At 33.3% G+C, this 23,549-nt stretch overlaps 2 protein-coding genes across 4 annotated transcripts; both read right to left on the reverse strand.

The window, feature by feature from the left end:
* Positions 1 to 1,267: 1,267 nt before the first annotated feature.
* LOC110645706 (uncharacterized) lies at positions 1,268 to 7,908 on the reverse strand. Of its 3 annotated transcripts, none has more exons than XM_021798935.2 (4): positions 7,693 to 7,908; positions 6,589 to 7,452; positions 1,761 to 1,902; positions 1,268 to 1,589 (listed from the first exon to the last, which is right to left on the reverse strand). In XM_021798935.2, the coding sequence occupies exons 2-4, from the start codon at positions 7,154 to 7,156 to the stop codon at positions 1,541 to 1,543; spliced, it is 759 nt and encodes a 252-aa protein (XP_021654627.2). In that variant the 5' UTR covers positions 7,157 to 7,452; positions 7,693 to 7,908; the 3' UTR covers positions 1,268 to 1,540. The 3 variants fall into 3 exon arrangements, with proteins under 3 accessions (XP_021654627.2, XP_021654628.2, XP_058008573.1); XM_021798936.2 differs by having other exon boundaries at positions 6,589 to 7,312; positions 7,693 to 7,839; XM_058152590.1 differs by lacking the exon at positions 7,693 to 7,908 and having other exon boundaries at positions 1,268 to 1,902; positions 6,589 to 7,663.
* A 2,622-nt stretch (positions 7,909 to 10,530) lies between these two features.
* Positions 10,531 to 14,764, reverse strand: LOC110645701 (uncharacterized). The gene is made up of 6 exons (XM_021798931.2): positions 14,607 to 14,764; positions 13,604 to 13,932; positions 12,761 to 13,211; positions 12,074 to 12,372; positions 11,114 to 11,482; positions 10,531 to 10,729 (listed from the first exon to the last, which is right to left on the reverse strand). The coding sequence occupies exons 2-5, from the start codon at positions 13,901 to 13,903 to the stop codon at positions 11,138 to 11,140; spliced, it is 1,395 nt and encodes a 464-aa protein (XP_021654623.2). The 5' UTR covers positions 13,904 to 13,932; positions 14,607 to 14,764; the 3' UTR covers positions 10,531 to 10,729; positions 11,114 to 11,137.
* Positions 14,765 to 23,549: the final 8,785 nt, after the last annotated feature.

Genomic DNA, 23,549 nt, shown 5'->3' on the forward strand with positions numbered 1-23,549 from the left:
AAATAAATTGTATTTTTGCTTGTTTGTTGGTATAAAATACTATATTTTATAGAGTGGTTAATTAATTAAAGAATGAAATGAAACGAAATTTTTATAGGAAGAAATTAAGTATATATGCATGGCGAAAATGAAAGATAATGTATTACTTATTATTAATAATTTAGGCTTTTATTAGCTAATTATAACATTATTGAGAGAATTAAAAATAGCATTTTTTAGACAAAAATTTCAGTTGTTTCTTATTTATAAATAATGAAATTTATATATTTACATAGATAAAGTACGTAAACCGAATAATCTTATCCCATCGAGAATAATAAGGGTTGAAAACGAAGAAAATGTCAATGGTTTCTTGACTGTAAAGCTTTTGAACCGACCACGGCTCTTTTCCTTCAACTCTCCCTGGGGCCAGGACAAAATGCAACAAGGCCTGATGACAACTCAGGCACCATATCTTCACAAATACAGTAAAAAGTGAATCTCATACAATTTGACGGGATGATACATATATATATCACATACATCTCATAATCTCTCAATTATTTCTCCTTGTCTAAATTCAGCAACAGTTTGGAAAAGGGGAAGGCTATGTTTCCAGTAAACTTTACTTGTGCATGTGAACAGTTTCAGGATGGGCATCCATCAACCGTTTTTTTTGACAAGCAACGCTCCTTTTATATTGGCATTTCCCTTTTTTTTTTTTTTTTTTTTGCGTGGCTTAAATAGCTACAGTGATATGCGCCTGTCATCACCATTTCACCCCACCATACAAGGCTGTGGATGAGATAACTTCTTCATATATTATTTCTTTCTATATACTTCTTTTCAATTCATAACATTTATAGCCACACTCCCACCTTATTGATTTATCCACGTTTTAGAATTTCGAGAGACAGATTAGACAATTTTCAATTATTTCTGAGAAATCAGAACTACTACTGCTCATGGAAACTCCCATTTAAGCGATGACATTGACACACAGGAGCCATTAAAGGTGCTTGAGGCTTGAGCCGTTGACACATCTTTCACGATTACAACCTACTTATGTTGGAATTGGAGATGTATTTGGATAAAGCCCAACTTCAAGCACAGGTGGAGCTTTGTAGCTGCTCAGGAGCAGTGTTCTAGGGCAGCCATTTTTGGTTGGGCTGGGAAGCGTAGGATCACCCTTTCATTTTATGTACCGACCTCAGCTTCTTTTGTGTTCTTGGGCAACGCCCAACATTCTTTGTTTTAGGACTATAAAAACCTTGTAGAATTACACATGTAAGGCTCGAAGTTATTAAATGATTTCACATGGCAACACAAAATCTGGCAAGAAATACTTATAACCTTACAGGTTAATTACTGTACCAAACTACCTATTTGACAAACATCTCTCCAAACTTGGTTTCTGCCCACATCTATACAAAAATCAGATTGGTTCAAGCGCTGCTGCCTTGGCTTCAGTTTACAAAGGATAAGTTATTCGAGTCTAACTTAGCTTCCATGCTGCAGATGTCGGCAAAATTTTACAGATGGAACAGGAAATTAGGCAACTCTACTTCTTCTTACTCAATTCTGAACCTGAAACTTGGCCTTCCACCAAACTGTGTACACACAAAATGTAGGCTTAACAAATGAATGAGAGAGAGTAGCGATGTCTTCTTGCATTCTCATAATCAGCATCTAGTGTGTATGAAAGATTCATGTCTACCACGACAAAATGCATTGATAACTTGATTAATACTGCAACAAGAACAAATACAAGGAATACACACCTTGGTGAGCTAGAGCCACGTCCATCACCCTCATAGGCAGAGTTCTTGTAAAATTGAACTGAAATCAAATCTTCACTTGCAGCAACTGCTGGCTCAGGTGACCCTTGTAGATGCATGATTCCACTGTTTCTGGAGCAAATTCCTGCAAAAAATTCTTAGCATATTATCTATGTAAAGGCCCTAGTAGAATATTGGTATTACATTAGACTAAAAACTCTTCCAAATGAGAGAGAACTAGCATTTGAACGTTAAATTTTACTACATAAATCAACAGCAATACGACACTTGGAAGTAGGTTAGAACAAAAGACTGATAAAGGTATGAAATAGGCTGACTGATTAACATAGAACAAGCTAGCTCTCAAGGCTTATGTTAAATTGAAATGCATTTTATTCATAAGAATGCCTTTTCAGGGCTACTAGGGCCAGGACATGTGTGATTGAGCATTAGTGAGAAAAATTCAACCACCAAGAGACTCAACTCAACTCTTGGATCCTGAGAACAGTTAAAGCCATATATCACATTGCCAAACGATTCACATCAAGAGAAACAAACAATCACATTAGCAAGAAGCTGCATAGAGACTGAAATTTTTATTCTATTCTATTTCCGATGGCATTTTGTAAGAAAGATTAATCTTTGGATTGCAGTTTAGATAAACAAAAATAATCATCTTATGATTAATTCAAACTAAACCCAGCTGTTTGCGAGACTGAGCAGATTTACACTCTACGCAAATTGATTCGTGCAAAACTGGCATTCACCTAGGAGTCTAAATCCTAACAATGGCTACCTCATGTCACAGAAGCACACTACTGCTATATGCTTGTCTTTTAGAGGAGATAGTCTATTGGAAGCTTTAAAGAGTGAAAATTTCTGAGTATTTCAATCCACAAAGACATTTAGGGAGTATACAGTATGGGAGTTGGTCATTTAACATCTTTCTACATCCTTAATTAATAGCATGAGATATGATTCAAGCTCAAGAATCAGAACTAGAACTTTGCAGGAAAAACCACTGTTAAGGCAACTAGGCATGGTGTGAATTTGGCATCAAGGCTTGCTATGAGACTTTTATGGAATTTTCCAAACAAGGTTTAATTCATATGTTTGAAATTCATATTTTTAGTATCATACATGAGAACTGAAAGAGGACATGAGAATTAAGGAAAACTTATTATATAACATGATTTCTATCACCAGATGAAGGTTGGGGTGCAGGGGAATCTGTTGGTCTTGTAATAAACTGGTCAAATGCCATAAAGAGTTTATAAGGAACAAATGAGTTATGAAAAGCATATTTGTCGGACCAACTTATCAAAAACATATATACCTTAAAGTTACTGTTAGAAACTAATTATAGGTTCTTATCAAGTAAAAAATCTCAACTTATTATACAACTCAACTCAACTCAACTCAACTCAACTAAGCCTTTATCCCAAAAATTTGGGGTCGGCTATATGGATTCGCTTTCTCCACTCTAAACGATTTTGGGTTAAATGCTCAGAAGGTCATGTTGTACTACTCTCCTCCAAGTCAATTTAGGTCTACCCCGTTTTTTCTTTCTATCCTCTAACCTAATGTGCTCTACTTGTCTAACTGAAACTTCCGTATGTCTACGCTTAACATGACCAAACCACCTCAATCTCACTTCTGTCAACTTATCTTCAATTGACACCACTCATACTTTTTCTCTAATACTCTCATTACAGACTTTATCTAGTCTAGTATGGCCACTCATCCACCTTAACATTCTCATCTCTGCAACTCTTATCTTAGACGCATACGATTCTTTCAGTGTCCAACACTCACTACTATATAACATAGCCGGTCGTATGGCTGTACGGTAAAATTTTCCTTTCAACTTATTCGGAATCTTACAATCACATAAAACTCCCGTGACACATCTCCACTTCAACCATCCGGCTTTAATCCTATGACTAACATACTCCTCACATCCCCCATCTACTTGAAGGACTGAGCCTAGATATTTAAAGTGATTACTTTGGGACAGTACCACTCCATTCAAACTATCTCCTTCCCCATCACCAGTTTGGCGTTCACTGAACTTGCAATGCATGTATTCTGTCTTCGTTCTACTTCACTTAAAACCCTTTGACTCTAGAGTACTTCTCCAAAGCTCTACCTTTCTATTGACTCCTTCTCGTGTCTCATCTATCAGAACAATATCATCCGCAAACATCATGCACCAAGGAATACTCTCTTGTATATGTTTCGTCAATTCATCTAAAACTAATGTAAAAAGGTAAGGGCTTATGGCTGATCCTTGGTGTAATCCAATTGAGATCGGAAAATCTCTTGTGTCCCCTCCCACTGTGCGCACAATAGTAGTTGCTCCTTCATACATATCTTTCAACACTTGTTGTACCTAATAGATTCCCTCTTTTGTTCTAACATTCCATAAGACATCTCTTGGAAAACTATCATAAGCCTTCTCCAAATCAATAAAAACCATGTACAGATCTTTCTTCACATCTCTATATTTCTCCATCAAGCTTCTAATGAGAAAGATCGCTTCCATAATTGAACGACCGGGCATGAAACCAAATTAATTGAGAGAGATAGAAGTATCATGACGTAGTCGATGCTCCACAACTCTCTCCCACAACTTCATAGTATGGCTCATGAGTTTAATTCCCCTATAGTTTGAGCAACTCTGTATGTTTCCCTTATTTTTAAAAATAGGTACTAAAATACTCCTCCTCCATTCATCAGGCATTTTCTTTGAGTTTAGAATCTTATTAAATAATTTAGTTGACCATGCCACTCCCATATCTCCCAAACACTTTCACACTTCAATTGGTATTTCATCGGGTCCACAGGCTTTACCAACTTTCATTCTCTTAAGTGCTTTCTTTACTTCTAAAGATCTAATCCTTCTAATATAATTCACATTCTTTCTATTGTTCTATGATCTATATTCACGCTATTACCATTTTGACTATTAATAAAGAGATCATTAAAATAATTTCTCAATCTTTCTTTAATGTCCTCATCTTTCACCAACATTTTTCCTTCTTTATCCTTAATGCACCTAACTTGATTGAGATCTTGACATTTCCTTTCTCTCCTCCTTGCTAATCTATAAATATCTTTCTCCCCTTCTTTAGTTCCAAGTTTATCATATAACTTTTCAAAGGCCTGTGCTCTTGCTTGACTAACTGCCTTTTTTGCCTCTTTCTTTGCTATCTTGTACTATTCATATGTCTCATTATTATCACATTTAGGTAATTTCTTATACCATTCCTTTTTTCTCTTCACTGCCTTTTGTACTTCCTTGTTCCACCACCATCTCTCTTTTGAGGGTGGTCCATGTCCTTTAGACTCTCCAAGTACTTTTCTAGCTACTTCTCTAATATTTGTGCCATCTGTATCCACATATCATTGGCCTCCATATCCAGCTTCCATACTTCGGACTCGAGAAGCTCAATTTTGAACTTCACTTGCTTTACTCCTTTGAACTCCCACCACTTTGTTCGAGCTACACTATTTCTTCTGACCTTACTTGAATTGTTCCTAAACTTGACATCCAAGACCACCAACCGATGTTGACTTGTTAAAACTTCTCCTGGAATGAACTTGCAATCCTTGCATAGAGCTCTATTTGTCTTCCTGATTAAGAGGAAGTCAATTTGGCTTCTATATTGCCCACTTTTGAAAGTCACTAAATGTGATTCTCTTTTTATAAAGTAGGTATTTGCTAGTATTAGGTCGTATGCCATAGCAAAATCCAGGATGTTTTTTCCCTACTCATTTCGACTGCTAAAACTAAAACCTCCATGAACATTCTCATAATCTTGTCTATCACTTCCTACATGTCCATTTAAATCTCCACCAATGAAAACATTCTCTTCATTCAGTATGCTTTGCATTAAATCATCCATATCTTCCCAAAACCTTTGTTTACTCTCACTGTCTAGTCCTATTTGTGGGGCATAAGCACTAACTATATTTATTGTTTCTCCTTCTAGTACTAGCTTTACTAGTATAATTCTATCTCCTACTCTTTTCACAGCTATTACTGTGTCTTTCAATGTCCTGTCTATGATTATGCCCACTCCGTTATTGTTTCTCTCCTTTCCGGTAAACCACAGTTTGTACCCTGAATTACCCACTTCCTTACTTTTCTCTCCTACCCATTTAGTCTCCTGAATGCAAGCAATATTCACCCTTCTCCTTTCCAAGGTATCTACAAGCTCCATTAATTTTCCTGTAAGTGATCCAACATTCTAAGTAACAACCCTGATCCTCCTCCTATCCTGCTCCTTCCTAATTGGTCTTCTTCTATGATATCTTCTATTGTTTTCTATGTCTATCTTGTGTTCTGTTCCACTATCTGTTCTACTATCTGTCCTATGGACTAACTTCTTTACCCACACCTGTCCATGATGTGTGAACCCTTATTCACTTAACACCACACCCTGGCGCTGGCATGGCGTGTCGCTTTTGGTGAACTCCCTACACCCTTGCATATTTCTCACTATACCCAGGCTCCGATGTAGCGCGTCGTTAGTAGAGGACGCCCCAACAATTATATCATTTGAATCCATATCATAAGGTGTGACGAAATTTTTATGTTAGTTGTCACCATCTCAACTTATTATACAATAAGCATATTTGCAGAGCAGGAAATGGAGTTCTGCTAAGAGGCAAATTTTGCATTCCTTATTTCTATAATGAAATCCAGTTATCAACTAAACCACAACAATGACGTGTGATATGAATTGCAACTATTCTAGGCACCAGACAGCACGAGGAAAGGTAAAAAAAGATAATAGCCCAAATCAAATTCCAAAATGCACTATACCTTGAAAGATGAGGATAAGGCAGAAGAGAACAGTGAAAGCCATGGCGTATAGGCTGCTGTTCCAGGATGATGACTTTGTTGCTCTCTTCTTTTTTAGTACTCTGATTCGTTCAATCCTGGCACGTTTTCTCATTGCAATCTCAGTGATTTCCTGCACCAATTTCTGGTCAGCAGCATCCAGTGATGGACCTTTAGGAGGCTTGGGTGGCTTGGGAGCCTTTCTAGAGTTCTTTTTCTTCTGTTTCCCTTCCACAATCTTCTCATTCATAAATGGAAATTGCTGTCGACCTTGTTCTCCTTCTGAATTCTTGTCTAGCAAGAACTCCACACTCTCATCAGCATCCTCACCAAATTTTGAAGAATTCCCCAATCTATCAAAACTCGAAGGCCCACAACAAACACTATTTAAAAGCTTCTTGTTTTGTTTATTTGCTGAAACAAGTTCATTTATTCCATCCTCTTCACTAGTTGTCCCTCCACTTTCAAGATCTACTTCAAGCTCTCTTTCTCCGGAAACAAAACGATCCATCATCCCAGGTAAATCCCTATAACACAGTTCTCTACCCATTTATATGTGAAAAGAACTGTTCTTTTATTACAGAAATCCAGTCCTCGCCTCAAGTAAAGTCATCAATGGGCGCATATTATCCATTTGAAGACAACCCTTTTACTACAGACTAAATTTGAGCCCAACGAGTTGCACAAACACTAAATTCTCGAACAGCTACAAAAAAAAGAAAAAGAGTTTCACAAGAACGAATCCAGAGATTCTGTAACCCAGAAAAGATGTCCTTTTTCCCGAACCCTCAATCAAAATGAACAATCACTGAACTTCACATATACCCGAGCAATCAGAAAAAATTCCTACGTTAGAAAACGAAAAAGGACCTGTCAAACAAGAGATTTCAATGCAGTATCCAAACAAAATGCAGAATAAACATAATCAACAATTGTAAAAACAAGCTATAAAACAGAAAAATTCTAATTCGCCATCCCCCCCTCCCTCTTCCCATCCTCCTTGAAAAGCATCTCAGCATAACCATCAAATAAAAACACATAACTGCGCAAGAAGAATTAAACGCAAATAAATAAACAAGAATGCACCTTTCAAGGACGCGGAGAAGCCCCTAGCGGTGTCAGGGAACATAAAATGTAAATTTGGAGCCTTTTGCAAACATAAATAAAATGAAAAAATAGATAATAATCTCAAAAAATTAATTCTTCATCTGCTAAAAAAATATTTAAAAAAAAAAAAAAAAAACACTAGTACCCCGTTTTTGTCTTTCATTAGCTGCCAGTGACCGAAAAGTTGAATTTTTGAAGTTGAATGTGTCAGCTTGTCCAGAGACGGCAACGGGTAATCGCCGGTGATCATAAATACGTGTCAGGTCTTTAATCCTTATTTTTAATTTCTTATTAGGAGGGATTACATACTGCCCGTTACATATGTAAAAATCTAATTTTCTTTTAAATAAAAAATAATTAAATTTTTATATTTATAAAAATATTATTTTTTTGAAATTATAAAAAAAATAAAAATATAATTATTTAATACTCTTAATATATAATATTAAAATTTTCCTCTTATTAGATGATAATTAGGAATTTGTCAAAACCTTGTGGCTTGTGCTTTGGACAATGCCATCACCAATGAATTTTAATTAATCAGATCATATTTTAAAACATTGTTTTTTTTTTATTTCTTCAATATTTTAGGAATTATATATATAATGCAAGCATATTCTAGTGGAAATGTGGAATGTCAGTCCAAAACATCTCTCTCAATTAAGGGTTTTGGAAAAGAAAATATATATTTTATGGAAATGCCTTGATTAGAAAAATATTGGCCGCATTAATTTCATATCTACAGAACCATAAATTCCAGTTTCAAATTGCAACTCTTAAACCACAAATTCAAGCTGCCCGGCAGAGGAAGAAGCAAATGGACCACAAAAGTGGCCCATGGAGAATGATAAAGTCCAAAACCCGTGCATCAAGTGAATTGACATCAATCGGAATCCGATGGTAGGCCAAACCTAAGAGAAGGTGGAGACGCAAAGCCTGGTTGGCACGCACTCTTATTGCATAAAAATTTTGGATTACAGGGAACGATATTTCCAATTTCCAAGCCAATTTGAATTCAAGAATTGGATGGCCTATTGGTTGGCGAAAGCAACCCGACGATGCATTATTGTTTATGTATATTAGATAAGAGCTTTGTGTTTCATATCTTATAGCATGAGCTTGGGCTTTCACTATCGCTTTGTCTTGTTCTCCGGTCAACCCTAGCCAATTACATTAAATGAGAATTAAAAATTACAGAGGATAATGATTTTGACTTGTCTCCATCTTCTTCTCTCTCTCTCTCTCTCTCTCTCCCTCTCCCCCTCCCCTTTACATTGTTTCTCCCCCTTACTCTATTCGTCTGTTTTGTTTATTCTATTTCTCCCCGTTTCCTCTGTTCCAATGCTGAAAGAATATCCTCGCATGAAAAAAGCTTCGATAAAGGATGTAATTGATTAAGCTACTCAACAGTCAACTTTGTTAGATATTTAAATTCGCCTAAAGTTCAACCAAGTCAAGATACATATTGAACCTTGAGTAGTTTATATTTAAAATAGTGAGTCGACCTAATTTCAAGTATTACTACAATGATAGCATTGAATGACTAGCACATCTAATAAAAAATCTTACTTAAAACTCACCATTCAGACTATAAAGCAAATCCAAACCATTAACCAACTGATTTACCACAAAACGTGCATAATGATGTGAAACTATGTTTGGAAGGATATAATGCAATTTATGTAATAAAATAAATGATGTAATGTAATCTATTCTAATGTTTAACTGCAAAATTAAAAAAAAATTGCAAACTATGTAATAATATTTTTTACTTTAATATTTAATTCATTTATGGTGATAATAATAATAAAGTGACAAATATTGCAATAATTAATAACCGAATACTGATGATGGTAGCCTTGAGTGGTGATGAAAGTTGTAAGTTACGAATATATATAGCATAACACGTTCCTAGTTAGCACATAAGCGTACACTACCTCTTAGGGCAATACATAGATCGATTTGAACCGGTTCACTCCATTTTACTAAACTAAACTAATTTTACTAAACTAGACCCACAAAATCAATTTATATAATATTCAAATCAAAATCAATAAATTAAATTTTAAAACCACATATATTCAATTTTCACAGCTCAATTTAGACCACTTTTACTCTTTTTAACACTTTAAGATTTTATTATTAAACCTTTTTTATATACATGTTATTATATATTAATTAAAAAATAAAAATTAATTCAAAATATATTATTAAGTAAAATAAATAAAAATAAAAAAATAAAATTATTTGTGTTTCTTTAATATACGCGCATATACATATACACATACATACACATTTAGTTTTAGTTCTATTTGATTTGAATTTTTACTATGTTAACTTAAAATTCAAATCGAAAATTTAATTTATAATTATTTTTAAATCATAATCAATATTTAAATGTAATTTATTTGGATTGATTGAGTTGCTCGGTATGGCGATTTCCTCGTATACTCCTACTACCACCTCGCTCGTACCTTCTGCGTGGCACATGCAAAGCCTACGGTGAATGTTAAACAGAGAGCACGTAGTTAAACCCTTTCTAACAATGTTTGCAGGCGACTATCTACACTTCTTTTCTAGGCTAAAGAAACATAACACTCACATTGGCATCCTTTGTTTGACACAATGTGGGCATAGAATTACGCAGCAACTATGAACGAAAATTATGCGTATGCGAACAAATGCATCTACGAATGTCTATGTGCATGTGTTCAAACTACAGAATTTTAGTTGAGTTCAAAATTTTGTCAATACTAATCCATTGATGCAAACGGCGTCCATTCAGGAGTTTGCAACTTCCAAAAATTGCCACACCCATTGAAGAAAATTAAACCACTTTCATACAACAAAGAAGTTCTGAACAGAAATGAACCACTAGCTGACATAGAATCAATTCTACCACATCATAAATCTGTCAGACCATTCTGGTCTCTCAAGGGTTGATTAAATATCTAACATGCTTACCAAGAATTGGGCCTCCCCTGTGCATTACTCATAACTGACCATGATCTGGACCCTGAAAATGTTTGCAATAGAAGTTAAAGCTAAGGCAGAATAATCATATCATAAAATCCGCATATATCCACAAAAAGAATCCTATCGTCTCCATCCCTGCCCAACCAAAAACCTAATAAAAGTTACAGAAACTGCACCCTCCTATGCATTGTTCACAAACAATTGAAGCTAAGTGAAATGCTGGATGAATGATATTTTCTCATCCACAGCCATAAATAATTACCTCTTTATGGGATATGATAAAACTAACCATGAATTTCAGAAAGAAGATCGTGGATATAAGAAGAATCAGAGGGGACAATCAGATTTTGAGGGAAATAAACCAAAAGAAAAGATGACAACAATTAGTCTTTCTCTTTACTGACTAAAGATTGAGACAACTCACCAAAATCATTTTCAGTACACGAATTTAGTATTGATTGTAAGCTTTCCCAAAATCTTCACGCCTCTGACGCTGGAACTCACCATAACTGTCATGAGGCCTTGAAGCATAATTTTCAACATGATTTGGGTATCTGGCCCCCAAATCCATTGGTAAACCGGCCCCAGGATAGTGAGGATTGGTGGAGGAGCCATCATAGTCAGAAAAAGTGTGCTGCTTATAACCACCAAAACCTGATGTGGGCATTTGCTGCCGTGCCTGCTGTTGACGCCTTTGAGCATCAAGTTGAAGAAATTCCTCCCACTTTCTTGTATGTGTGCTCCTCAGCAAAGTCAGTTTTTTCATATAATTCTCTCTCATCTCCCTGATGGTCTAAAATTCATAAGGAAAAAGCAACTATCAGCAATTACATATGAATACAGAAAAAGAGTCATTTTAGGATACAGTTGAATTCTTACAAATGATAAAAGAAATGTCATGAGCTTTTAAATTATAAAGAATAGACTAACAAATTTAAAAGGCTAGAAAAAAGTTTAAAGTTTAATTAAAACAATGGTTAATTCACAGAGTTCTCACCAATCAACCTGGTTACAAGACTTACAAGACAAAACAGGAAATGAACATGAATACAAACAGACGAGACTTATTATTCATTTGGCTTGATTAATATAAATTAATTAGAGAGAGCGGGGGACTGCAACCCTGATACACATTATTCATATTTCATACACTAAGGACAAACAAGATTCAATTGTTCAACCATGGAAGGCAAATGGTTACAAGTAAATGTCACATAAAATTATAAGCATTAACCCTAATGCACATTAACCAAAACTGTTTAGATCGTGTCTTGCTTCTTTGATTATAAGCATGGAAACCAAATAACATATTTAGCAGGTGGGAGTCAATTAGAACTTCAAACCCAAAAACTAAAGTACAGCATTAAAAAGATAGACTTGTTACCTCACGATGCTTATAATTCTCTTCATCTTCTTCCTTATCACGAATTCTGCCAAGTTCCATGGCCTCCCTCTTATACTCCAACTCTAGCTCTTCCAACATCTGAGGAAAGGTCGAGTTTTCAAATTGACGGCCAGATTGCAAATCAGGTCCCTGTCTCTCAGTATCCCACCCATCATTTCTATAACCACCCACACTGTGATTGTGACCATCATATGAACCATATGAGTTGCCAGCATAAGGGGGAAGTGCAGGAGATTTAGAATGGCTTGAACGACTTCTACCACCATCATTACCATAAGCTTCACGAAATGAAGAGTATGTTAAGCACTTGATTCGAGATGCTAGATGGTACCTTTAACTACATGTTATTTAACATTCACAGAGTGAATCCATCCGTCGCAAACAAGTCCGAAAATGCTTTCAGTAAATAATTTTGTTTTGTAGTCTATCGGCTCAATTCAAACCCATCCACGAAAATACTTCAGAATCGTACACATTATGTTTGAAGCTAAGAACTTACCTCTTGCTGCAAACAAAGAACGAGTAACAAGCAGCATCATTCAGAATTCAGAATTTTCAAAATGAACTCTAAGGCATAAATAGGAGAGTATGTAGGGCCCTAAAGCTATGAAAATTGATTTACCAGCTTTCTAAGGATGCCATAAAAAAATCCTATGCTTTCCCTACCTTGTGGAGAACCCCTAGAAAACTTCTGCAGATCCTCACGAACGCGATCTTCCACAATCTTATCTTGTCTACCAAACCTTTGTTGATACTGTGAAGTATCTCGCGAGTGACCTGTATAAGACCTCTGGGATTCAGAGCGTCGCAATCGTGATCCAACAGGACTTCGCTCAGGTGACCTAGATCTGCTCTTGTGGGAACTAGAAGAACCCTTCTGATCAACCTCCCCTTTAATGACCTTGTGCACAGCATCAACACCTTTCGCTAAAATTAACCTATCCTTGCCACTAACAATTATAAATTTCTCCTCCATTTTAATTTTGCAGCCAATGTCCTTTTCAATCCTCTGTATCACTCTCTCAGCGAATAGGGCTTTTACATGCCTTTCTCTTGCAGGAATCCTTTCAAAGAAATCTTGAGACTTGCGATTTGCTCCAAGAGTGGAGGGGCATCCCTGTATATGTAGGGTAAGGAAGAAGAAAGAAGGCATCTCTGTCTTAAGTGTGTGAATTACATCACTCAACAACAAAGGCATAATATATTAAAGATAACGATGAACTGAAACATATCAACTCTTAATGGCATCTATAGTAGGAAGTAAAAAAAGATAACAGTAAATAAGATATTAAAATGTTTTGAAGAAAATCTAAGCAATTGATAACCAATGGGAAGTTCATCGGAAATGCATGAGTTTAGGCACCATTCCCAGGTCCAAGTCTGGTCCAAATTAGTCTTTGAGTACATTTTTGTAAGAATGTAAAACATCTGATGTCAAGTGTAACCTAATTTACAATATTAACCAATAAAAAAAATTAGTATGATATTTGCCAAGCAACAAAACAATACCTGAGTAAAGTGGCCTGATTCTCCACATATTTTGCAAATCATTTCTTCTTCTTTCCTTTTCTTCCAGTTTCGCTCTGTAGCTTTTGATTTAGCTTCCCAAACCTTAGCTTCTCGGCTAGTGAAATCAGTTGGCACAGCATTTGGGTCCCGAGGTTCCTCTTCCTCATCAGAGCCTGCATGGGACCTCTTATTTGCTTTTGAGCTATCTTGCGCATTATTGGCAACAGATCCTGGAGGGCCAGTGTATTCCTTGTAAATTTCACTAAAATCGTCATCATCTATATCCGGCCTTGTTGCCATCCAAAATAAAGTTAAATAAAGTCAAACTCCTGCATTACCAACACAAACAGCGTCTTACCATCATCTAGGAAGAACGAGTGAAGAACAATAACCAACCACCGCCCAGGAAAAAAAAAAAAAAGGAATAATCACCACTGAACTTAACAAAATACTAAATTATATTCTACATGCACAAATTTCATACTTAACATTTCTAATTCTGCAAAAAAAAAAAAAAAAAAAAAAAAGTCTCAGTCCAGTTATAGATTGAACGGAATCAACTAGCTTATGATTATGAACACAGCCAAACTGCACTTAGGAGAAACATAACTATCCAAAAAAACAACCAATTATAGAACAATAATATATAAATAAACTCTGCACATAATAATTTTTAAACCACTGACCATGAATTTCCCTTAACACATAAGGCCATAAATACACAAAAGTCGCCTCTTTTAGACAATGAAACATTGCAGTTCATCTGAAATATTGCAGTTCATCTCCGATACACTATTCAGTCGAAACTACAACATAATGAAGGAGGAGATAATAGATAAATCGCAATTGCCTATGAACTAACACTAATTTTAACTCGATTCAAATTGGGCAAATTAGTATCGCGATGAAAAACGTAACATGCTAAATAAATTGGAAACACATGATTCGATTGGAACCGTGTGTAAAAGAGAAACTATCTCGAGACGAAGGGGAAAGACATTACCTGAGCGGCGAGAAGGAGAAGGAGATAGAGAGAGAGTGAGTAAGGGCCTTGGGGCTTGAACGATGACCTGAAAGAAGCTAGGGCTGCTATATTTCTGTGCTGGGGCCTGGGAATTGGTTTCCCTGTTTTTCCTACATCTAATCCTTAAATATTTACTATTATTGATAAATTAAATTTTATATATACACAATAAAATTAAATTATTTTATAATAATGAGTTTTTTAAATCCCACGGCGAGATGGTATAACAATAAAAAATATATATATATTTTAATAGATAAAATAACTTAATTGAATTAAAATAAATTAAATATAATTTCACCTGCACCCTCTTTAAAATTTAATAAAATTTAAATTTTTAAAAAATATATAAATAAATAACTCAATTTTTTTTTTTTCTAAATCTCATTTCCTTGATAAGAAACTCAATTTTCATGTTGCCATACCAAACAACATACAAAAATTATAACACTATACCAAAATTTCAGCAATTTTTACTTAAATAAATATGAAAAAGTTATAACAATAACGTAATATTTTATTGTGTTGGCATTTTATACTTTGTGTTAATTTTTTATTTTTAAAATTAATTTAAACATCTTAAAACTAAATACGTTTTTCTGACTTAAATGATTGAGTTTAGCTTTTTCATTTTAATTCTCAATACTCAATTATTAATTTCCATTTTAATTCTCAATATTCAATTATCAATTTAAGATATTTATTAAAAATATTTTAAATTTATTTAGTTTAGCAGTTAAATGTAATTAATAGCTAAAAATTGATACTGTTGGCTAATAATTAATAACTTATAGATGATTATTGTTAATTTATTATAAGTGTTTGATATAGTTATATTTAATTATTATTGTTTATATATAAAATAAGTGGTAATGGTATATAGTATAGTTTATTTTATAAAAAATAAATATATAATTATTAATTTATTATATTATATTATTTATTTATTTATTTTATTATTAAAATATTTAAATAAATAATAAATAATCTAAAAATTATAATTCAATAACCTAAGAAGATATTGAGTGTAACACCCCTGATTTTTTATATATTATTATTGGGTTTCGTGTAGGTATCCTCAATTCGCGGAAATTCGACAGTTGTCCGGATATGTGAATTTCCGGCCAGACAGACCAGCTACCGGAAATGTCTCCGAATTGGATCGAGGTTTTGGCTACCTCACCATTGTCAGGCATCCCGAGCGCGTTCCCGAAGTCGAAATCGGCAAAGGTAAACCCGAACCTTACTTTTTCGTAATTTTCTAGTGCTTAAATAGGATTGAAAATCCATAAAATATTCGTGGTAGCTTAGAAAATTACGATTCTTTTTGCAATAGCTTAGTAATATTTCTAAGGACATGGCGAGTTTTATAATTTTTAGAGCTTATTTGGGCAGTTTTTGCAAAAATGGTCAATTATAGGGACTAAATTGAAATTTTACATATTGTGATGGATGATTAATTTGATGGGCCCAGGAGGGGCTGTGTGATGTGATTGAGTTGTGGATATATGGATTGTGAGTATAGAAGTGTATTTTGAGCCCTTTTGCAGGGTGTGTAGGTCCTAGTTATAGTGGAGATTCTTCCTGATTTTAGCCACTAATTAGGAAGTATTGGTCTTTTTCTTTGTTTGTATTGAGTCAAATTTATTAAATGATTGTAATAAAATTGTCAGTGAGACCTTCTTCCTCAGTGACCATCGTCAAGTCTGTGAGTAGAATATTAATTTTAATCGTAATTTCGATATTATTATATGTTCAAGCATGCCCATGCATCACTTATATGCATATATTTATGTAGTTAAACTCTAGGCACGATTTATGTTGCATTCATAACTGTTGATGTGCCATGGATGTTGTTGTGGTAATTTAGAGCAGTGTGCGTGCATTGGCGTGCGTGTGATGTGGTGTGGACTATGGATAGGACGGGGTAGTCACGGCTTGAGTAATTCGCTGGGACCCGATCCTTCGAGGGGTAGTCACGGCTTGAGTAATTCGCTGGGACCCTCGATTTGGTTATTAAGTGGAAGTCCGAGCTTGAGTAATTCGCTGGCATCAGGTTGGATATAAGAGAGCTGTATAGGGGATCAGCTCCCATATGTTATGATTGATACTACAGGGTGTGTGAGTGCTCCAAATTACCTTTTTGATGTTATGATGTGAAAATGTTGTTGATGTTGCATTTCACTCTGAGGTGCATTAGTTTTAGATAGTTATAGAGATTATGGTTAAAATTGATATTTTACTCTCTGAGTCGAACGCTCACTCCTGTTCAAAAATTTTTACAGGCCACAGGAGGATATTTTATTATAGGTTAACTTGCTTTTCTACTTCGCAGGTTGTTTATCAATATTTGTGTAATTTTATTTACTCCTAGAATTTCCTCATGTGTTAGAAGTATTTATTGATTATGGTCTGTAATATTATTATCATGTTGGACCTGTAAACGTATAATGATATGCATGTTTGATGGATTGGATGAGGGAGCTGAGCTCCCATTTATTATTATGAGGATATGAGTATGTGGAGGGTGAGCTGAGCTCCCCAATTGAGTATTTATTGTGTTTACAGGTCGGGTGAGTCGAAAACTCCCCGTTGGAAAGTCCATTTTATGGCCGGACTCTGTCCGTTTGTTTTCTTGATATTGAGCCCAAATGGGCCTTAGAGTTGGGTTAATGAACAGTTAGGCTTACTACGGGCCTCGGGGGCTTTAGGCTGGCCCAGGTCCTAGTGCCGGTCCGGCCCATAGGTTGGGTCGTGACATTGAGATTCAATTAAGAAAATACAATTTAAAAATATTATTTTAAATATTGTTAAAAATATTTTTAAAATTTTTTTAATATTTTTATAATTAAAATATATTAAATTTAATTTTAAATTAACTTATAATACTCTTTCAATTAAAATATTTAAAAATGTTTTAATAATAATGTAAATAAATAATTTTATCTTCTACTTCGTAAATTTTTTTTATAAAAAATAAAAAAAGAGAAAATGCAATTGTATATTTTTTTTTATTTAAGTTAGCACCATCATACAGTGCATGAATATTATTACAATGTACATGCGTCATTTGGTTTCATCAGATATAGAAAACTTCTTTTGATTACATGATTTTAATATTATGTTTGTTTTTATCAAATAATATAAAAATAATATAACAATTTATAAATAATTCTATAATTAGAGTTGATTCAAAAGGTGGTTAATAGATACTTTATAAGCTATCAGTTAGGATGTCAAAAATTTATTATTAGTTAATAATAATTTTAACTAAATATATAAATATATTATTAAAATAATATATAAAACTTACATTTTTAATTATATTTTATCTTTTAATAAATAAATTTATATTATATACTAATAAATTAAAATAAAAAAATAAAATATGAAAATAAAATTTCCCACGAGAAATCCACCCTACCTTGCCTCGCCTTGCATTTTGGCTGGAATGTCTCGCCCTTACCTTGAACTCTTATGGAGCAAGGACGGGAGGAGCGATCCTCGCTCCCGACTCATCTCGTTGCTATTTCTACTATCAACTGCCTTTCAATGAGTTAACCAAATATGTTAATTCAGCTGTTTTAATGTCAATTAGCCATTAATTGCATATACTAGTTTAACTAAATGTCTTTCTCAAAAAGTAAAATAATAAAATGCCTCCTTTATAAAAAAAAAAATAATTTATCAAAATTTAGTTATAACCGATTAAAATTATAAATGACATAATATTAAACTTAATTTTCTAATTTATTTTCAATTGTTAATTATTGATTGAATAATTTGAATCTCCAAGTATTTGTAATGGTCTTTTATTAATGAAGTATGATAATATGGTCTATTTTTTTATTAATGTTTGATGATTTAATATTTTATATGGACCATGACCTATAAAACTAACAAGTTATTGAAATGATAATATTGTAAAAGTTTTTTTTAATAGTCCAAAATACAAAAAATCAATTATTATATGAAAAATTATTTTGTTCTATTTAGATAATTTAATTATTTATATTTATATTTTTTTTCTCTTATAAAAAACTTATACTCTACTTATTTTATGATTTTGATTAATAATTTATCAAATTTTATAAAATAAAATAAAATAAAATAAAAAACACTTTACGTATCACAATCCCGCCCTATAATTATAACATGCGTTTGGATTTAAGTCTATGTAGAATTTTTTATTTGAAATTAAAATTACATCAGTAAAAATTGAAATTGAATTAAAATTAATTAGTTAAATTTTAAACCATTTTATTTTATTTTTTAAAGAAATTTTAAAAAATACCATTATATTTTACAAAAATAAAACTAAATGAAACCATATCAAGGCTAGAATTATACCAAAATTAGAAAAAATCCGTAGACAATAAGAATCTTAAGAGCCAATGTCAATCTCCCAAATAGTGAATCAAAACCATGGATTCAAGCCCAAAATCAAACCAGATCCAATCCTAGACCACGTCTACCTAGCCCAACATTGTAATCCAATTTCCAGGAGGGAATGGCTCTGGTGGTTTGGCTTGTGATTTCAATCTCTCTCCCTTTATTTATTTATTTACTTATTTTTTTTTACATCTTATGGTAAAATTACCACTAAGTCCTTCCACTCTTAAAAACTCAACGGGAACAATCCAAAACTCTTAACTCTTTCTTCTTAAATTTTGTCTTGACAAATATTTAATTAAAATTTTGATTAATAAAAATACAAACATTAGTATAATATATTTTAAAATCTAAAAGTTGTTTATATAAAACCAGCAAAATCTAAACTTATAATTTAATTCAAAATACTTTTATTTAAATAAAAAATTACATAACACAATAAAAATGATTTAATAAATAAGAAAATAAAATTTTGAATTATTACATTACTCATTAGTTATTTAATAAATAAGAAAAAAAATCAATTCAAAGCCAATATGTTTATCGTAAATAAAATAATGTGACCATACCTTAAATTAAATTTATAATTAAAAAACAAGTATATATATATATATATAGCGAATCATATAGCGAGTTTTGTAAATAGGGAATTGCCCATTTTCCTTATTTATCTTAATAAATGAGATATTTGTTTTCATAAAATTTAAATCAAACAAATAATTTATCAATAATTTTATCAAAAATTGATATATGGTATATAAAATTTAATCAAATAAATAAAAACTTGCTTTTTAAAATAAAATGTTGGAATATAAATAAAAAATAAATTAAAAACTTTAACTACTATAACACCTGATAATTAAAAATTTTAAATAAATAAGATATAAACTTAAATTTAAATATTAAGTTCAAATTTCTGCATATAAAAGTTATAATAAATTCAATGTCTTAAGAAGGTGAAAGTTAACTAAATTAATTGGTTATGTTTGATTTTTTAGTAATTATTGGCCCAATTCAAAATAGGCCCATCCTAGCCTTCACGAACTCTAACATTTATCTAAATATAAGATTTTAACAAACTTTTTCCTTTTTATTTAATTTTTAAAGAAAGTTAAATTCAATTCGTTTTCTCTATTTAGTTTGGCTAAGTCAATTCATGTATCAAGTTTAAAGTTATCAGTATTACTGCTGCATTAAAATTCAAGATTTGGAGAATTATAAGTGAAAAAAAAAAAGTTATGGTTGCTAGCGTTACGAATTTCAAATCTCTACATCTAAAAGTTACAACAGGTTTAACGGGTCTATAAGGGTAAAGGGTAACTAAACAACTAAATTAATTGATTAGATATAGCATTTTAGTAATTGTTAGCACAAACCCAAGTAAGTTATTCTCAATATACGCAAACTCTTAACATTAGCCTACCCATTTTTCATTCCTCTTTCATCTCAATTCAAAATTCTTGTACTGTCTATTGAGAGGGAAGATGAACATATAACACCCCTAAATTTTAAATAAATTAATTTATATGTAAATATTAGTATTTTATTGTATTAAATATTTGAGAATTTTCTGATTTTTAGAATCGGGTTTGATTTTCAGAAAATGTGAAACTCTGATGATTTTTAAAAAATAATTTAAAGATCACATGGTACAACTAAGAATATATTTAGACTCTACAATTTTTTTTTTGAGTTTTCTGAACTTTTTTCCAAATTTGTGGGCATCGTTTTTAGTTCCAAGGCAGAGCAAAAATTTAATTTCGGGTATCCTGAATCGAACCGATCAATTCGAACCGGATCAGGTCAGACCGATCGAATCGAACCGGCCCTCTTCATTTTCTCCTCTTCTTCCCCGCATGTCCCGACTCCCTATCTTCCCTCTCGATTTTCTCTCTCCTCTCTCCTCCCCTTGCCGCCCCACTTCCGCCGGCCGACGCTCTAGGCAGCCGGAAAATCGCCCCACAAACTCCCATGCGCGCCTGCGACCCTTCATCTTCCCGGGCCGATTCCGGCCGATCCTGCCAACGATTGAACCGAGTATTGTCCCAAAACCCATCTACATCTCAAGAGCTTTCCATAGACACTAAGAACACAAAAATCCATCGAGCGGTTTGTCCAATTTTTATCTATAAAATTTTAGCTAATTTCGACTTTTGGGCCAGATTTCTCGCAAGCCGTAAACCCTACAAAAAATCATACAGTATCAGAGTGCTCCCCTACAAGAGAGTTTCGCGGTAATATCCATTTCAAAATTTTTCGATGCCGTTTCCCGCTAGGTCCCACGGAACTTCACAATATTTTTTTTTAGTATTAAATGAGCTTAATAAATTCCGTAAAAATTATATATTAGCCCCCGTGTTATGGGCTTCGCGTAGGTATGCTCGTTTCATGGAAATTCAACAGTTGCTCGGGTTTACAATTTCGAGCCGGGTGGGCAAGCTACCGATAAAGTTTCAGAATCGGGTCGAGGTTATAAGCTACCCCATCATTTTCAAACATTCCGGACGCATCCCAAGGTTCTGAATTAGCATAGGTAAACTCGAAACCTCATTTTTCTTAATTATCTAGTGTTTGATTTCGATTAAAAATCTATAAAATATTTGTGGTAGGTTAGAAAATTATAATTCTTTTTGCATTAGCTTAATAATTTTGCTAAGGACCGCGGGAAAAAATTTTAGAACTTTTAGAGTTCATTTGGATAGTTTTTGCAAAGGGGTTAGTTGTAGAGACCAAATATTAATTTTTCAAATTTTGGTGGTTGACTGTTTGGATGGGCCAGGAGGGGCCATGTGATGTGATTGAGTTATGGTTGTGTGACTTGCCAATATAAAAGTGTATTTTAAACTCTTATGCAGGTTAGGTAGGTCCTACATATATGGGAGATTCTACTGGATTTTCAGCACGACTTAGGGTGTCTTGGGTCCTTTATAAACCTGTATTGAGTCAAATATATTAAATAATTGTAATAAAATTGTCAGGTGAATTGAGACAGCCTTCCTCCTCCGCCTAACCGCCGCAGTAACCTCGGTTCAAGTCTGTGAGTAAAATATTAATTTTAATTATAATTTCAATATTATTATATGTTCAGGCATGCCCATACATCACTTATAAATATATATTTATGTAGTTAAACACTAAGCACGTTTTATATTGCATTCTTAATTGATGATATGCTATGAATGTTGTTTTATGGTAATTTAGAGCAGTGTGCGTGTATTGGCGTGCGTGTGGTATGTGGTATTGGTTATGGACAGGACGGGTAGGCGCGGTTAGAGTTTAACTTGCTGGGACCCGATCCTTTTATGGATAAATCAGGGTAGGCACGGCTTGAGATGTTCTCGCTGGCCCCCGCATTTGGTTTATCAAGCGAAAGTCCAGCTTGAGAGGCACTCGCTGGCAGAGGTTTGATTAAGAAAACTATATAGGGAATTAACTCCCATATATGTACTGTTTGAACATTATTAGGTGTGTGAGTGCTCCAAATTGCCTTTTTGCTGTTATGATGTGAATTGTATGAAAATTTTGATGGTGTTGCATTCCACTGTTCATGATGCATTAGCTTTAGATAGCTAAAAAAAATTATGGTTAAAATCAGTATTTTACTCTCTGAATCGAACGATTACTCCTGTTTACCTTATTTTTCCAGGATACATGAGATTTCTTGTTGAGTTATAACCTGCCTCTCTCATTCGCAGGCAATCTATTAATATCTGTTATGCTTGTATAATTTTACTAAATTATAAACTCTGTATGTGTTATGAGTATTTTAATTAATTTGAGACTGTAATATAATATTATCTTAAATTTATAAGAATATTAAATGCATGTATGTGTGCGTATGATTGGATTTGATGAAGGAGCTGAGCTCCCATTTGATTTTATGTCATTATGAGTATGTTGAGGGTGAGTTGAGCTTCCAAAATCATTATATATATTGTATTTACAGATCGGATGAGTCAAAAACTCTTTGTATAGTTCATATTATGGTCGGACTCTGTCCGGTTGAATTCTTGAAATTTGGCTTAAATGGGTATTAGGATTGGGTTAAGAATTAGTCAGGCTTGCTATGGGTCTCGAGGGCTTTACGCTGACACAGGTCCTAATGCTGGTCCGGCCCATAGATTTGGTCGTGACAGAACACTACAATTAAGATGCAATTTTATAGGATCCCAAATAGCTGTAATAAGCAAAACCAGTTTAATATCTAATTAATATTAATAACTATTTAAAAAAATATTTTAATTTAACTATATATATATATATCACGTTGGTTTAGGAAAATGAATTTGTTCTAAATGTAATATTTGGTAAATCCTATTTCCTTTAGCTAACTTTGTGCTTAAGTCATGCCCTACTAATTTTTCATATGGTATTAAAATTTGTACTATTTTAATATTAGGCCACCCATAAATATTTATGTTTATAAATTTTATATTTTAAATGTTCATATTTAAACATAAAGAAGTGTATTGTTTCACATTAATATAAAATAATAAATTTTTACTAAATATAAAACTTGAAAAAACCTTA

The sequence above is a fragment of the Hevea brasiliensis genome, chromosome 9 (genome assembly GCF_030052815.1).
Source record: "Hevea brasiliensis isolate MT/VB/25A 57/8 chromosome 9, ASM3005281v1, whole genome shotgun sequence".
In the NCBI taxonomy this organism is placed as follows: Eukaryota; Viridiplantae; Streptophyta; class Magnoliopsida; order Malpighiales; family Euphorbiaceae; genus Hevea; species Hevea brasiliensis.